Raw genomic sequence first — 19,582 nt, forward strand, 5'->3', positions numbered from 1 at the left:
ATATATATATATATATATATATAGAGAGAGAGAGAGAGAGAGAGAGAGAGAGAGATATTCAGATGAATATTCCTCGCACTTTCCCTTACTTTGTTGCCTCTATTGAACTCATAAAGCAAAATATGGCAAATATGCTCCTTTGTCACTTCAATTATAGTTTTGAAAAACTAACTGTTAAAATCGAACTGCACTCTTCAAAACTTGCACTATGAATAAGTACTTGACATACAGGTGATGGTGTGTTAAACATCAAATGTTGAAGTGATTGCAGAACGACATGAAATTAAGCCTTTTGCTCAGTCCAGGAACTGAAACCACAATCTTGCAATCATGAGTATAACACTCTAACCACTAGTTCATGTACCTTCTACATACTAAGATACCAAGTATATTATCATATACCAGTATATTCGGAAAAGTCATGGAATGCTTTGGCATGCATTGGTAACGTAATTGAAATGGTTAACAACACCAGGGGCTAAAATTGATTAAAACTAGGTGCAATCAATTATTAAGTGTTAAGTTAATCTGGGTCAACATAACACTGTTATTTTCAGCACTTCTGAATATATAATGTGGATGAAACCTTAAATGATTATATGGTGTAATTAGCCTAATGACTACTGTGTTGGATGGCATTATCTCTAATGTTGTGACTATTGTTGTTTAACTCCTGGCCTGCCCTTAAAAAGCAGGCATATGATCGGGCTGAGACTATCCAGTCATTTTATCTTCAAACATGGCTGTGGTTAAGAAATTTGTTTTGCAACCGCATGCTGTTCAGTTCAGTCCCAGTGTACCACCTTGGTCAAGTGTCTTCTGCTATAACTCTGGACCGACCAATATCTTGTGAGTGAATCTGGTAGGTGTGACTGTGAGGTTAAGAAGTTTATTTCCAAATAACGTGATTTCAGGTTCAGTTCCATTGCAATACACTTTGGTTAAGTGTCTTCCCCTATGACTCTGGGGCAACCAAAGCCTTGTGTGTATATATGTTTGTGTCTCTTTGTCTTGCCATGGCATGTTTGTTGTAGATAAATGTCAATAATTTCCAACGTACTGAAAAAACATGCCCAGTTATGATGAAATATTGCCTTGCTTGGAAACAAGTAAAGGTTAACAACAGGAAGGACACCCAGCTGTAGAAAATCTGCTTCAATAAATGCCATCTGATTCTTGCAAGCATGAAAAAGTGGGCATTCAAACAATGACAACAACAACGACGATGATGATGATAATGACGACGGCGACGAAGACAACAACAACAACGATTGTTACGATGAGTCAAATTGAACTTCTTAAAACTGTCAAACTTGAAACCTGACCATTATCTCACTATGGTAATATGTGAGATAACAGAAAAAAATTACCCCTAACGGGAGCCCAAATCTAGGCATAATGCTGTCAACTTATTCCACTTATATATCGATGTCTTATTAAAGTTAGAACTAATCTTAGAATAGGAAATAACACAACTAATCATGCTTCCAAACAAAGCTTTTGTTTTATAAAGCAATGTATAAAAAATCTAAAATCAAAAATTCAAAATGTGGAGGACCATAGTTGTTAGAATTCTGGGCTTCTGAGGTTCAACTTGTAATTATAATGCAATAAGGATGAAAGACAGTGTTGAATACAATATTCGAACACAGAGGCATGGAATACCAAACTAGATATCATTAGACGTCTATAAAAGTTCTCCTGCTCTATTGCATTCATCTTCCCCATACAGGAAATGCAAAATTTGGAAAAGAAATAACTATCTTGATAACCAAATAGTAGAAAAGAGATTAAAGGCATCTCTTCATTTTAAAGAAATATAGATATTACAGTTATAACAATAGGGTATCAGACCACGGAAGTAAATCTGTGGAGTTGAAAGGAAGATGCACATATACATTCTTTAGATTACAAATTTCAACACCTGACATCAGTCAATAATAGATGACTTCTGACTTCTTTTGGAAATAATGTAGAAAATAGTGGAACTACATTTCATTCATCATATATTAATAGAGTCAGAAGATAGCTTAAATGTATGCTATATTTATGCAGCATTTTTGTCTACTTAAATACTGATAACAGCTCTCAGTCTTCTGGCTAAGATTTCACAGTGTCTGATAGGAATTGGAAATAAATAACAAAAATAATATTGCAAATCTTCTATTATTTATTCAAATCAATTTCCTAAACAAATTTTGTAAGTAATGATAGTCTTCTAACTACATTGTGTGTATGTCTTGGGTTAGGGATTAACATAAATTACCAGTTTCTCGCTGATATCAGTTACACTACATTACCATATAGTTTTCCAGACTCTTGTTTGAATAAGAAATTGGTACTCAGTTTTGCTGTTTTAAGAGATCAAACTTCAGCTTATGAGTCATGAGCCAAACACAGCTCTCAAACCTTTTGGCTCCCAAGATCATATTGGGCTTCAGTACTATTTTTTTTTTTTTTAAACAGATTGAACATTTTGATACCAACCTACATGAAACTGCCCCTGGGTGTATGTTACATAATTTTTTTGTTTTAAATTGATCTAAATTAAAACCTTCCATCAAAATTTCATGTTCATTTACGTTTGAAACATCAGATTATTAAAAACAAAGTTAACTTACTAAATTCTTCATTATTATCAAAATTAATTGAAATAAAGACAGTGTGTATCAACAGGAATAAGGTAACAAAAGAGTTAAAATCCTAGTCACCAGATTTTAACTATTAACAAGAAATTGAAGACTTAACAAAAGCCCTCAACAAGCAGAGATGGATTAATCTAATTTAATGACTAAAACAATATCATGGTGTATCTTTTTTACTTGTAAATATCATTTTAAAAATATATGTTGCAGCGCTTGAATGTGAAATAAAAAGTATATGTGGGGTTTCTTATCAAATAATTTGGCCACCTTTGCTATATTTTATGGCAATATCCCTTTGTAGTTAGCTTAAATGTACCTGTCCACATACAGGGGTGTGGCAATATTAAGTGTACCAGATACATAACTGAAGTAAAGGTTTATGACTTTGTGCATTTTCTAATAGCAGTCACAGTATTTATTTCTAATTTTACCAAAAGCACAATGCATAAGACTTCAAAGAACAGCTTGTGGGTGATTTATCTAAAACCCAGCACTTAATGTGGGAAAATCTATAACATAAAACACATAAGTCAGATTCCAAATATAGAATATAAGATATTCTTATGTTAGTGTATTATTTCAAAAATTTTTTTTTAAATATTGCTTTATGAACTTATTATATATAATATTCAGTTTGAAGGATATCTCCATAAAGAAGCTTAATTCCTCTCCTTCAATAAACAACACAGATATAATAACATTAAATAACAATATTTAAAAAATATATATACCTAGATAATATCTGTTCAATGTGATGCAAAGAAATATGCTGACAGCAAATATTAAATCTTTTGTTTTTGTATATATGAACATAATATAATGTTAGCTTAAAACACAAATATCGATTGTTTACAAAAAAAACAAAGAGTAAGAAGATATCTAGCATTCCCACCTCCAAAAACTGTAGGGGGAACTGATCCCTAGAAACAATATAGATAATTCTTAATGTAAGTGTATTTTAACATGACATTTTAATACTTTCAGCTTGATCAGTAGAGAAAGATCAATAAAACATCATTTAAAATTTCAAAACAAGTCCCAAATAACTCTTCAAATATGAAGCATGTTCTTTTGGAATAATTTTTTTCCCCACTTTCTACTTCAGTAGTCCCAGTTATTTACACTATCTCTCGAATTTCTAACTACAGATAGATGATGGGAAACCAAGGGAGTTTTTATGATAAATACAGTAATTCATTTTTTTTTTTTTTAAACAAAATATGACAGACTTGTTTTGATAAAAAGTCTCAGAGGAAAAATTGGAAAATAACAAAATGAAATAAGAGAGATTAAACTGATGGTTGTTGGTTGTGCTTGTAAGAAAAATTATCTCCCATGGTGATTTTTTTTAATTATATAACATTTATGAATATACAAAAGGATGGATCTGGTGAACAAACAGGAAAAAAAAAATTACAAAAATGAAAAATATAATACAAGTAAGAATAAAAGGGCTTTTTTTTCTTTTTGGTCTAGAAATACAAAGACTTCATGTAAATATAAATAAATCCCATTTAGCACCATATGTCAAAAAATGAATTTTGGATGAATCTCGATGGGATTAAAAATGCTTATCAATTTGATTATATTATTTGGTTCTATTCCATCTAAATTGAAAGCTTAAGATACATATATTCATAAATGCAAGAATATGCATATACCCATGCAAAAATATGCATATATATAAGCTTATGTGCAGTGTACGTGAATAACAGAATGTGTTGAAGTAAAACATGACTGAATATTGTATAAAAGAGCCACATCTGCATGTATCTAAAAGTACTCAATGTGCAACTGTTCACTCAGATGTTGGGGAGAGATATGACTCTGAGAAAGTATTCTAATAATTTATTAAAAGATATACAACTCTTTTCTTACCTTATTTCTTTTGAAATATACTACCTATGTTTCAATTAATTTTTAAAATGATGAAGAATTTAGTAGAATAATTGTCACTATTAACCTGGTGTTTGGAACATAAATTAACATGGAATTTTTATTGATTGAATGCTCTAATTTTGATCACTTTAAGACAAAGTTTTTAGTATAGAACCAGGAACAGCCTCAGGGTGATTAACTTTAACGAGCCCCATAGCAAAGCTCTCACTTTGGCATTTTCTAGTTCAAGACAATAAGATTGACTACATTCCCCACGATTGTAATTTCAAAATTTTCTAATAAGAGCAAATATTACATCTGCTGGTGTGTGCAAAGTAATATCGAATGAAATAAACCATAGGATGCATGTGTTTCGGTATTGTTACACTTCATCAGCTGCGAATACTGAATCAGTCTTTTACAGCCCTGCAAGAACAGCTGTTCTTATAAATAGAAATGTATTTATTACAGAGTTTTAACAGACTGAATCAACATTCATGGCTATGGAGCATAACAATGCAGATATGCAGGCAACTGGCAATCAGAGGACAACATTAATGACTCAATGATGTTTTTTTCCGCATATATTGTGTATGAGGAGAATTTTCTTCTGAGACAATATCTGCAGTGAGAGATCTTCCTACATCTGAATATCAACAAATGCATTAAATATTGTTAGAGAGAGAGAGAGAGAGAGAGAGTGTGTGTGTGTGTGTGTGTGTGTGTACGAATGTGTGTGTGTGTGTGTGTGTGATTTCATTAAACATGTTTGCCTAAGTTCAAATGTGGGAAGATCTCTTGTTGTGAAAATAGTATTGGGACAAAATTCTCAGACACAGTATATGTGAAAATGTACCAGTGGGCTGTTAATGCCATTGGATTGAAAAATGCATGTATATCTGTATCATTACTCTTCATTTGCAACAAATACTGAATCAATCTTTCGTCACATATTTGTGACGCTGTCAGTGACATTTTTTGTTTTCGCGTGTGTTCTTGTGCCACTTACTCCATTCTGTTTAATGGAGTAAGTGGAGCAAGAACACACAAGAAAATGTCACTGAAGAGGTCACAGATGTGTGACGAAAGATTTCCGGACAATGGACATGAGTTAAAATAATAAAATAAAAACTAATAAACGAGTGAAGAAAAATATACAGTGCATGTGTTTGTTGGGCAAAAAAAAAAAAAAAGACCATCTCAAAATACAACAATGTCTGTTTCAACATACGATTTCACATGAAGAATCTTGCAATACAAATTGATACACACACACACACACACACACATACACATATATTTATAGTTCTTAATGGTATTGTATTCATTGGTTCTTAATTCCAGATGCACAAAATGCTACTTACCCATGAGAATAGAATAACTTTGTATTGTTGATAAGCTTCATCTTAATACTAATTGAGGTGGTCTATAATCAAAGGTGTTTTAACACAATCAGTCTTTGCATAAGATTTTTGGGGAATTTTTTAGCAGTGAATCTGGGATGCTGTTCCTATTTTTCAAACATTAGGGTAAGAGTTGAAGGAGGTTTGGCAGCTATTTCTAATGCCTAGCGCAACCATATTATGATCTCTCATTGATGTGGAATTACCTTGGCTACGGCCAGTTGTGAAAAGGATAATATTTAGTTTCCAAATTAAAAAGACAATGCCTATTTTGTTGCACACATACACAAACACACACAGAGCTAAACCTTCATCACATAATCTTTAAATGATGCATTTCTATGAAAGAGTGTAATAATGATGTTAAATATTGTTCAGTTCTACAATTGCCTCTAGATTTTAACTTTGTTCTTATCTCTAAGAACATTTTATTTTGTAAATATTCATTACTTTGTTTCTTTTCCTGTTTTTTTTTTCTTTCGTTGTTTATTGTTTTTAGTTTTATCTCGATTTATTTTATTTTATTTATTTATACATTTATTTATTTCCAAAATGGAATACTTATCTCTCTTTTACACAGTAATACTGATTGGAAATATATTTAAATATTTTTCTTTTCTTTTCTTATTTTTTTTTTTCAAAATAAAGAACAAATCATAAACAAACAGTTTATCAATAAAAAAGAAAAAGACAAATTTACAAACAAAATGCAAAAAAAAAAGAAAAAAGAAAGAAAGGAAATTAAATTAAAAACATGAATCTCATTAGAGGTTTGCGTCTAAACATTACAGTACGTTCACAGTCTTTCAGTTCAAATCAAGTCACTAAAAATGTAATCTTTTCTTTTATTCCTTTATTAAACTTTCTACCAATATGAATATTTCTTTTTCTCTTTAAAACATTTTGTTGCAGTGAAGAATGTAAATGATTTTATTTAGTGCCATTATGTTTCGTATCATCATTCAATTTCTAAAACCGTGCATGTGTGTGTATGCTTCCATGTATGTCTGTTTGCGACTCGCATTATTTTTGGAAAAAGGAACAAAATAAAAAAACCAATGTGTTCACTCATCCTTAGACCATAATGTACAGTTCAGTAAATATGTTTTTTTTTTTCTACTTTTACCCCAATTCTGTCTACATACAAATCGTTAAACGATCAAAATTTTACTGATGAGGTAATTTATTTTCTTTAGAGCATTATTAAATGATTTTGCTTTTTATTTTCAATTTATTTATCAAAGTTTACTTCAAACTATTTTCAATTATAGTAAAGAATATATTCTATATATGTGAGTGTGTGTGTGTGTGTGTGTGTGTGTGTGTGTGTGTGTGCATGTGTGTGTGTGTGTGTGTGTAGAACAAAAACAAAACAATCAGATGAAATGGCACCTATTTGGAAAACTCCTTTCCTTATCCCCCTGCCCATCTACGCCTACCATCCAGAGTTGAAGTGGGAATAAAAAAACAATTAAAATAAACAAGTAATTTAAATAAGGAAATTATTGATGATGTGCCAAATAGTATAAGACAAGGTTAACAGGGAGAAAATAATTTGCTAAATGATTTGAAAGAAATGAAAAAAAAAGAAAAAGAAAAAAGATCAATAAAATAATAGGAAGAATATTAAGGCAATGAAACAGAAAAAAAAAATACAGAAAAACAAACAGAAAGCAAAAAGTACAAAAAAACCCAAAAATATCACGAGTAAATATTCCGATATAATCATCACAAATGCAAACGATGTTTCGATTAATGTGAAAGAAGTTAAAATAATAATGAGAAGAAATAGCAAAAGTCAGAAAGGCTTCTGAAATTATCAAGTTCTGATTATTGTGAATATATCCTCCTCTTCTTCCTCCTCCTCCTCTTCATCATTATCATTTGGAACATCCACTTTTCCCTTCTTACACAGGTCAGACAGAATTTATTGAGGCAGATTTTGTACAGCCAGATAACCTTCCCGTTGCCATCAGCCCTCGATTGTTTGCAAGCATGGTGATGGTGGTATTTCCCCTAAGTCCAGACATGTCTTCGCAGAACACTGGAAATGGATGACGTTGCTTGTATGACAGCAATACTCATTTACAACTATCATGCAATAACAAGACAAGGACATAAACAAACACACACATGCAGTTCCAGGAAGTAAAGATCTTGATAATAAAGAAAGCAAGACATTACATCTCGTTCAAGAGAGAGGATGAGTGGTGCAACAAGAACAAGCACTGAAGATTTGTAGAATCATCTGGCTCAGAGCTGCAACATCTGATGCAACAAAGTTTGGTTGCCTACATCAGATGGGCCTGGGCAGCTCTGGTATCATAGGAAAGAAGGTGAAACACTTACAGAGTTGCTTCACTGCCTGATATGACACTGGCTCCCACATCTTGCTTATTCAGGAACAGCACATAAATTAAAGCTTTTGGGAGGGGACAAAAAAGCACTTTAGCTGTGAACAATTGTTGATTCTCTTCAAGACATACCACTATTTAATCCTTGTTATCCCTTTCGTATTCAGATTACTCTGCCAAATATAATGCTTTCTTACATTGTTTTGAATTATTCACACAATATCTTCAAGTTTCAACATTTTGATGATGCAATGGCTTAGTATTTAGAATGACACTGTAGGGTAGGTGAGAGGTGTGAGTGTATGAGGGGTAGGTATGAGAGGCAGATTCTGGCCAGTTTGAACAAAGGCAGTAAATTACTTCGACTAGATATGGCCAGTTTAAATGCTAAAGGGTTATACCAACACACTTGAAACCTCCCCACTTGGTACTGTGGCTCAAATTTCCTATTTAACTCTTTTGGTATCATATTTCTATTGAGATGCTCTGTAACTTAGTTATAATTAAGCTAATGATAGGTACATAAATTGTGTCTAAGATTTAGAGGAAGATTTTAATTCAGAACTTTTGAAAACACTACAGAGTCAGAGGTGGTTTCAGCCTGGTTGGTATCAAAAGGGTTAAATTCATCTAGGCTTAAACCTTCCGTCAAAATTTATGCTAATTTATGTTTCAAACACCATCATACTAACGACAAATTATTTTACTAAATTCTTTATTATTTTCAAAATTGATTGAAATAAAGGTGGTGTGTTTGATAGAAAGATGAAAAATGAAAGAAGTCAATTGTATATATATATGTATATAGTATGAGTGTGAGTGTATTTACATGAGTGTGTGCTACCACAACTTGAGATCATGTGACAGTTGTAAACAAGTGTCACCATCATACAAATGATGCAGTTCATCTCCAGTCTCTCATAAAATGCATGAATGGCTACAGGATAATATTACCTTACTTAGAAAAAGGTGAAGGTTGGCAACAGGAAGTGCATCCAGCTGTAGAAAATCTGCCTCAACGAATTCTAAATTCCATCTGACTCATGCAAGCATGGAAAAGTGGATATTGAAATGATGATGATGAATGAAAGGTGATGTGTGGAGTAAAAATATAATATTGTCTACTTACATTTTCCTTTTAAAACTGAGGAATTTTCATTATCAAGGGAATCCATAAGATCTAATGTTGACATGTGGTCTTGTAGATCAGCAGCATTCCCACAAGCACGAGTGAAAGGACGGTCCTTAGAATAACAGGAATAAAAACAAAGAAGACGATTTACAATTATGTTACTGTTTTTGAATTATTTTTATTGGAATGTAAGATACTAAGTGCTATGTTTGTCCCTCTCTACCATTAAAACAATGTCTCCTACTCCTTTAAAACTGGCCGGATGCTATGTACCACAAGCAAATAGAGTAAAATAACATTCTGCATAACATTTATAATTTATATACAAACATTGAATGGGGTTGATAAATATAAGGCTAACTCAAAATGTTATCAGTGGATAATCAGACACAGGTGTTTCAACTTAATTTGGGCTCTTCAGTGAAAAACAAACACATTCAGGCACTCTGAGCTAGGCTAAAATATCTGTTCTGATATAGAAAGCAGTAAACAAAAGATTTACAGATTTGTGCAAAAGCTGGCCAGACAAAAATTAAATCGATATACATGCTTCAAACAGCATTGAATTAAAATATCAATATTTATAACATTTACACTGTATACATAAATGTAGAATGATGTTGGCTGCATTATTTTGCCTCAGATCCCTTGAGTCAAATCCAAAAACAGAGATGCCATTTTTTTTTAATTTTTTTGGTTGATAATCCGTTTAACCACAACAATAACAACAGCAATAGTACACGGTTTTGTAGCACAAGACAGTAATGGAACATAATTAAACATAATACATAGTAATATTAAACATGTACTAAAAGTACATCTAACACAGTAAATCCAACATATAATGAATACATTCTGAGGAGTGAAGGTGACAAGCAACTAAATGACATGAAAATAGGTTGAGAAGGCAATTATTTATGTAAATTCCTATTTTAGTACCCTTAAGAAAAGCTTTCCTACCACATCAATTCTATAATAGGAAAGGTAGGAAATCAATCGATATTGCAGCACTGAGATACTTCAAAGAAATTACATTTGATTTTTAGTAACTAAAATCTTCATTCAAAGCAGTTGTAATAAAAAAAAAAGTCTAGCAAAAAATATTATTTGGTAATTATGATGATGAACCACTAGAGTGTCTCCTTACAAAGCCAAGACTTTCATGAGACGAATGATTTTATTTTAATGACACCAAAAGAATGAAGGACTTTTCAATAAAACAAATACCAGTCATGTACTGAAATTGATTTGACTGTCATCAGTTCTTGAGATATCTTGTCCACGGAGAAACAAACTAACAAACACGATTGAAAACAATACCTCTGCCTTCGCTAAGGCGGAGGTGGTGGTAATAATAATAATAATATAGAAAGGATTGAGGTAACTCCTCTTTTCTATCAATCCTTTCTATTTTAACCAAAATGAAGTAGATTGACAAATTTATTTTTTGAACCAGTTGAAGACACATGAGATGTCGAAATATTGTTCACTAGATAACAAATGGCACTCTTCTTTTAATTTTGACTTTAATAATAATAATAATAATGATGATGATGATGATGATGATGGATGGAAAACAAAAAATTACAATCACTGAAAATTTGAAATTGCAAGAATCTGGAGTATAGAAACTGTGGAGGTTTTGCATCTAATAATTGGTGCATTGGGAACTAAGCAAAGATATAGACAAATAATTGAAGGAGAATGGAACAGAGCTTCACCAGAAAGTTTGCCTTGTGGACAGGAAAGAATGTCAGGAAGGTTTTAAGCACTTGAAAAACTATTGAAAGCTTGTGGTTACCTAAGATTACAGGTAGTAACCTGCCACCCACATAAATTCTACCAGGACTAAGATTGAACTTATGTCAAATCAAAATGATAATTGTCATCTTCTTTTACTTGTTTTAATCATTGGAATGTAGCCACGTGGGGCACTGCCTTGAAGGGTTTTAGTCGAATGAATCAACCCTTGCATTTATTCTATTGCTTTTGTATGCTGAACAACCAAGTTACAGCGATGTAATCAAACTAACACTGGTTGTCAATAGTATTTGGGGACAAACACATACATAAGTGTATGCGTGTGTGTATGTATGAAAATATGTATGTATATATACGTATATACATATCTTCATATATACAACAGGCTTTTGTCAGTTTATGAAGTCCACTCACAGGGTTTTGGTTGGCACAGGGCTATAAAAGACACTTGCCCTAGGTGCCACATAGCAGGACTGGACCCAAAACCATGTGGTTTCAAAGCAAACTTCTTACCACACAGCCATGCCAGTGCCTATTTCAACCCCAAGACATTAATAAATAAACATATTATCTTTTATAAAGGAAAAAAAAATCTCCCTTAGACATTGCAGCAGCAACATTTTTCCATACAATGTCTGGTTTTCACTACTAGACACACATTGATAATTCCTATAATATGTTATGTTGCCTGAGTGTCTTGTTTTCTGAAATAATACAGTTGTTAGATTTGTTGTCTAATATTATAACCATAAAATATTCTTGGAGAAAAACCATTATATACAACACCTGGATATCCGTTTCTTTTTATTTATTTATTTATCTTTTCACAACTTAAAGGGGAACATTTGATAGGTAATGTCTTGTGAAATTATACCTGTCTTGTAAACTTGAGAATTCAAAAGTTCTATGTAGTTTCAATGCATAATCTAATAATCATCAATCACTACCAGAGTCACGGAAATTCTTTAACATTTCCATTTACTACTGTACAGTATTATAGCCACAAAGCAGATGCAACATGGCTGAACAATAAAGCAGCTTGCCCTGCAACCACAAGATTGTGCCTGGCTTGATCCAATAAGCATGGCATCATGTTTAACTCTTTAACATTTAAACAGGCCATATCTGGCCAAAATATTCTACCTGCTTTATGTTTAGACTGGCTGGCTCTGGCCTTTCGCACCTACCCTATAACATCATTCAAAAAGTTAACAGTGACCTCATAAAAATCTCAAAACTACAAAATAATGCATGATTAATTCAAAACAATGTGAACAAATAAGCAATACATTTGACAAAGTAATCTGAAAACTAAAGGGTTGAGTATCTTTTACAACTACTCCAAGTTAACCCAAACCTTGTGCAAGTGGATAACTAGAAACTGTGTGGAAGCCTGTGGGTTGGATTGTACCTGCAGTTCAAAGATGCAGCTATGTCATGCATTGTGTCAAACTGATTCTGCCTAAAAATTATATTTATGATACACACGTTTGTAGAATGATAGCAGATTACACTTTAACTCGACTAGCTTGTAATTCAGTTCTTTGTCTTGCAAGTTACTTGGTGACCCTGCCAGTGCTGATTGATGTCATGTAAAAAGCATCCAGTCCACTCTGTAAAGTGGTTGTTGTTTGGAAGGGCATCCAGCCATAATAACCATGCCAAAACTGATGTCACCTGTGCTCGTGCCACATAAAAAGCACTCAGTTCAATCTGCTGGGTGGGCGGGTGGTTGGTGTTAGGAAGGACATCCAGTCGTAAAAACCCTGCCAGGGACAAGACTACCCTAGGTTACTGTGTCTGTTTTGGCAGGGATTTTTTGGGCGGATGCCCTTCCTAACACTAGCCACTCTGGGACCAGCACAAGCAGGGTCACTATGTAACTTGCGAGAAAAGGAATTTTGAGAGGGCAGGGGCATTTTGTGTCACATGATGATAAGTGCAAGAGAGAGCAGGAGAGAGACGGTGGTGAAGAGCCAGAGAATACTCATGATTAACAAGGATCAGAGAATAGATGGAATGGAAGAGCAAGGAAGAGAGAGATGAATGGTGGCAATTGCCAGGGCATAATATATGCTGCCAGGTATTGCCAAGAAGGCACGAGTAGGAGTGGGGATTGCAGTGACTGGTGAAATCCTGGGTATAAAGATGAGGTGGTGGGGGGAAAGCAGCAATACAGTGAGAAGGGCAGTGAAGTGAGAGAAGGGGAGTAGAAGATAATCATAGTGTATGAATAGGAAATGTGAGGAAGAGAAATCCTAAATGTGAAACAGCAACAACATATGACAAATGAATGCTTTTATGGGGACCTGCCAAAAGCTAGTGAAAAGATCAGACAAAGACAGCTGCAAACTATCTGGTCACTCAATGCACCACCCTGAATAGGAAACATCCAAATCAGTCCTTGTGGAACTCACTTCGTGTTATGTAAGAAGAGGAAAACGTCAACACACTTACATTGACAACTTGATTACAGACACTGGCCTGGAATGTATCCAGGAACTTGAGGCAGTGATGATGAACCAAGAAGTGTGATGGGTGAACTTTGTTGCTGTGGCCCCGAGTTGGAAGCCAGCCATAATGAAGTGAAAAAACATTAAGGGCTTCCTTATGTTTTTTTTTTTAGACTGGTACTTATTTTATCAGTCTCTTTTTGCTGAACTTTTAAGTTACCAGGACATAAACACAGCAACACCAGTCATCAAGCAATGGTGGGAGACAAACACAAACACACACACACATGCACACATATGATGGGCTTCTTTTAGTTTCTGCCTGCCAAATCCACTCACAAGGCTTTGGTTGACCCAAGGCTGTAGCAGAAGACATTTGCCCAAGGTGCCATGCAGTGGGATAGAACCTAGGACCATATGGTTAGGAAGCAAGCTTCTTACCACACAGCCATGCCTGCACCTATCCTTTTTCATCTTTTCTTCAGATCTGTTTGTACAGCAGCTAAAATTTCATTTGCATGTATTCAAAAATTATTCCATTGCTTTCTTTTGAGGAAGCTAATATCTTTCTTGTCAATATTGCTTGCTTCACCTCTAGAAGAAGTCATACTGAATACGCTATAAACGTAGGAAAATTATTTGGATAGAAATAAAATAATAGCTGGAAGCCAGACCTTTTGTCTGTGACATGTACTGGGACAGACAACCAACTAAAACATTTGGACAGTTATCCTAATAATTCCCTGTTTACAAAATAATTCAAAATTGGAAAATTTCTTCTATTAAAACTTGGAAATAATCCAAATTCTTTGCAGCAATTATAAGAAATATTCATATGCATCAAAACATAATAATGATAAAAACAGTGGTGGTAGTGGTGGTGGTGGTGATGATTATGATGGAATTTGCTTTTATCTAGTTCAAGACAGCTAGAAACTTGAAGTGTAGCTGAACCAAAGAGTCATGGCTTGATGTTCAGTGAACAAAACTAACGGAATCACTAACATTATTGTCATGCAAATAACAACAACAACAATGGCGGCAGCGGCAGTGGCGGCGGCGGCGGCAGCAGCAGCAGCAGCAGCAGCAGCAGCAACAACAACAACAACAACAACAACAACAACAACAACAACAACAACAACAACAACAACAACAACAACAACAACAACAACAACAACAACAACAACAACAACAACAACAACAACAACAACAACAACAACAACAACAACAACAACAACGACGACAACAACAACAACAGCTGCAGCAGCAGCAGTAACAACAACAACAGCAGCAGCAGCAGCAACAACAACAACAACAACAACAATTCTGCCCCAAGGCCAGCAATTTCAGGGGAGTGGATAAGTTCATTACATCGACCCCAATGCTTGACTGGTACTTATCTTAACAACCCTGAAAGGATGAAAGGCAAAGTCTACCTTGGTGGAATTTGAATTTGGAACATAAAGACAGCCAAAATACTGCTAAGCATTTTCCCTGGCATGCTAATGATTCTGCCAATTTGCTGCCTTCATGCCCAACAAAAATATTGCCATCCTCCGCTGGTGGGAATGCACCACACTTCTAGAAACACTACTGTAGATAAACTGGGTTTGAATGCCATTTGCTATAAGGGCACCTGGATAAGGGCTGACAAAGAACAACAACACTACCCACAAAACTATAAACAACAACAAAAAACGTTAAAGCAACAACAGCATCAACTCGTTTACCCATGGTTGCTGAACACTCATCAATAATCTCACAAATATTTTTACCTCGTTGTTATTGGCCTGTGCTGCAGTAGTGGGACGCTGGTTGCCAATCTCATCTTCCCAGCTAATATCTTCAAGAGTTTCACCTTCATATGCATCATCATTCCTGGACACAGCTTCAAGTATCTCTTCTTCAACACTAAACAAGATTGTCTGCGTATACGAAAGAAACAGAGCTTATACATCCATACAAATGTGCATACATATATACATTTAATAATATACAGGCATGCCTGGATATGTGCATGAAAATACATACATAAAACAAAATATACAAATCTGCACAGGCACTAACTCCAAATACTGTACATATACACACATGCATGCAAAAATACCTTGTTGATGTTGGTGAAATTCAAATGAAAGAACCTCAGATCTAGGTTAGAAACTGGCTCTTTCTCTATCGGCAAGAAATCTTGAAATAAAACTGAATGACATGCATACATACACACACACACACACACACAAATATATACATATATGTGTATACGTTCATACACACAATTTTCTTACACAGTAACTCAGTGTAATAAAATTTTCATTTTTTTCTTCTTTGGTCAGTATTATTTCTTATTTGCTTTTATCTAGAAATCAATGAAAATGACTACTATTCCCTTCAGACTTTGCTTTTGCAACTTGGACATCAATGTTTTGAAACTGATCTATTATCCATTACATTTCAGACAGATTCACCACTGAGTTGCTGAAGCAGAAATACTATTATAGCAAATATTCTGCTCAATACCACAGATTTGCTTGTTTGCTGCTAGACTTTGACCACTTGTGCATGTCTTTTAGCAGTTGACAATATGTACATCTCTGATCATGAGCAGGATTAGTAGGGGAGCATCACAGCCATGTGTTCAGAGGGATTCTTTGGGGTCTGAATAAATGTAACAAAAGTAAAGTTTGAAAGAAATACTAGCCAATTTTCAAACTTTCTAGGAGAAAGCAAATTGAAAATAACAGTTGCTATCCAAAGACAAATATTATGCTACACATTGTAATCTGTCACACCCCTTTCAAACTTTCACTAAGTTATCCTTTCTAATACTCTATTCCTATTCTCTCTTGTATATTCACCTTTACCATCACTCTCTTTTTCCAGCTGGGGAAGCTATGTTTCTCCTCTTCCAGTTGCCCACCATATTTTCACCTTTCTCAATACTATATTCCCACCACCACTGAGTAGAGGAGTTTTGTTGTGCGAGTTACTTGGAGATGTCCCTAGTGCCAGTGCCACAAAAGATCACCTAGTACACCCTGTAAAGTATGCGGTGCAAGAAAGGGCATCCAGCTATAGAAACGATGCCAAAGCAGACAAAAGTACCTCTGACTTGAGGTTAAAGTTCAACATGACTTCACAATATCACTGGTCGTCTGAGGAAGCCAATGACAGGCAAAACGTCACAGAGACGAGAACGCATGCATGCATTCATGTGCATATACACTGAATAAAATTCTCTCTTTTTAAGAGTGGCTACTTACATCCCCAAAAGCCTCTGTCCCTCCTTCTACACCACCACATGCTCTAGCAATTTCACCGGAGAATATAAGTTGTCTGTCTAATAAAATATCAACCTCGCGTGCACCACGGAAAGAATGAATGCGGGATTTGTTATAATTCTGAAAAAGAGAAAGTGAAAAAAATCCGTGACAAGCTTTCGGTTTTGGAACAATGAAAGTTGGAGGAGAAGCAAAACAACAGCAACAATGAAACAGAATAAATTAATATAAAATAAAGTCGCTGTTTCTTCATCTCATACAGTCATTATTTAGTTATTATTTCTCATACTTTCATGGATTTGTTAAAGATACACATACACATTAGATTGTTAGAAAATATGGTGATGAAAGGATGTAAAATTCATTCAGTAGATAATAGATTCAGTAAGTCGAGCCTTCATTAAATATAAAACATTTAATTGGCTTCATATATAAACTGATTTCTGTTTTCATTTCAATAAATGAAGCAAACAGCTGATAAAGCTTTTATATTTTATACACATTCATACATAATGTATTTAGCTGTGATGCATTTCTGACATCTTCATACAAATATAAACTGTAAAAACAACAACGACAATAACAATAACAACAACAACAAAAAAAAGCACAATTCCCATAATATAATTATTACAACTCAGTCTCTTTCTTTGATTTGCAGCTGTTAAAATCTGATTATGGAAAATACATTCACATTGTGAAGCATTTAAAGTTTTAAGGTGATGCAAATATTAACATTTTCCTATACTGACTATTTGTACACACACACACACACACACACACACACATATACACACACACACATGTACGGATACACAGCCACATAGAATATTGATTTCTAACATTGGGGAAAAGATCATAGATTTGTAATGGAGGGGTATAGTTGATTTAATTTTGACATATTCTTCACAATGAAAATAAAAGAAACAGCATATATGTGTGCCTGTGTGAATATGGACGTGTGTATAGAAGACAAAATTTTCATATTAAGGGAACTTATTTAATATTTTAGCAGTCCAATAGATGTCTAATTTTGTGTATTTAATTAATTATTTATTCACCACAACTTCAGAAGGTACAGGAAGGGTATATGTCACTGACAAGGTTAGAATAGTACTGAAACATATCAGAAGTTGTCTCCAATGAAATTAATATCCAAAAAAAGTCTTTTTTGGCACTACATAATTAATTCTAATTAGGTTATTTAATACTTAATGCATTAAATATATTGATACTAACTTAAGTATTTTTTTGTGGATGATGCCTTTGAATTATTTTTGCTGCAAAGAATTCTAATTTTCCTACCCTAGTCAATGAACAATCTTGTATATTTAATAATCAATTCTTACATCTTTAGTTTGGAAATTAGAAGGTGGCTGTATTTTGCTGAGAAGGTTAGAATAAGTTCAGAGAACAAATTAAGTTGTTTCCTATATTTGCCACAGAACATAAAATGCGGCAAAGCCTTAGTTTAAAGAACAAATGATTAAAATAATATATTGTATAGCATTAAAATGGATTTTGAAAGATTTGAAGCAAATGACTTTCAGCACACACCTTTGTAAGTGGTGTTTAGGAATGCCTTGAAATTGATGAAGGTGAATTTAGTTATCAAGTTGTGATTAATGAAGCGATTGTGAATACAGTTTTACATAGTAAAGCAGGGGAAAAGAAACCAGTACTGTCTGACAAGAGGAAACTTATGGACATTACCTGTATGAGTTAAGGCTTCATGTAGATTGTCATTATCCAGTCAACTTCCATTGCAATAGTTAGCTACCCACTGTACTTAGCAGTATTACTAGTTATGATATACAGAGCATACATAGTGGAAATTAAGATAGTTGTAGTTAAGATAAACACCAGTATAAATAGTTAGATCCTTAAGGAATTAAATATTCACACTGATGTTTACCTTAATTTCCATTGTATTATATTTACATATATAAACACATACACACACATATATATATATCATCATCATCATCATTGTTTAATGTCTGTTGTCCATGCTGGCATGGGTTGAACTGTTTGACCAGAGCTGGCAAGCTGGGGAGCTGCCCCAGACTCCAGTCTGATTTGGCATGGTTTCTATGGCTGGATGCCATTCCTAATGCCAACCACTTTACAGTGTGTGCTGGATGCTTTTATGTGAGAGTGCATGGACACATTTATGAGTTACTGCATGAGCACTTTTATGTGGTGCCATACAGGCGTTTTTATGAGGTACCATTACAAGTGTTTTACACCACCAGAGGGGACAGTCTTAAAACATTTCTGCTATGGAGTATATATATATATATATATATATATATATAACAAAGGGTAAAGATACCCTTCGGTCATGAATGACCATGGGATTGCACCTAGAAAGTTACCTTCTGAGGCACAAGTCCACGCAAGGTTGTTTATAGAAGACCAACAACTTCCCATGCATACCAGCGTTCCCTCTCCATGCCACTGATGTTATTCAATGGATGGAGAAAGGCTGATACAACTTGGGACCAGTGATGTTGCAACTCATTTCTTCAGATAAGTGAACTGGAGCAACATGAAGTAAAGAGTCTTGCTCAATAACACAACACACAGCCCAATCTGGGAATCAATCTCACTATGACATGATTCTGAGCCTGACACTGTGTGTGTGTGTGTGTGTGTGTGTGTGTGTGTGTGTGTGT

At 34.2% G+C, this 19,582-nt stretch overlaps 1 protein-coding gene across 1 annotated transcript in view; it reads right to left on the minus strand.

The window, feature by feature from the left end:
• LOC106873657 (katanin-interacting protein) overlaps positions 1 to 19,582 on the minus strand; it is a 551,631-nt gene that overhangs the window by 309,905 nt on the left and 222,144 nt on the right. Inside the window, exons 25-27 of the mRNA XM_052977029.1 lie at positions 16,887 to 17,024; positions 15,402 to 15,551; positions 9,410 to 9,524 (exon numbers count right to left, since the gene is read on the minus strand). Of these exons, the coding sequence (XP_052832989.1) occupies positions 9,410 to 9,524; positions 15,402 to 15,551; positions 16,887 to 17,024 (403 nt within the window). The remainder of the gene's footprint in view (positions 1 to 9,409; positions 9,525 to 15,401; positions 15,552 to 16,886; positions 17,025 to 19,582) is intronic.

This window comes from Octopus bimaculoides, chromosome 2 (assembly GCF_001194135.2).
Source record: "Octopus bimaculoides isolate UCB-OBI-ISO-001 chromosome 2, ASM119413v2, whole genome shotgun sequence".
Lineage (NCBI taxonomy): Eukaryota > Metazoa > Mollusca > Cephalopoda > Octopoda > Octopodidae > Octopus > Octopus bimaculoides.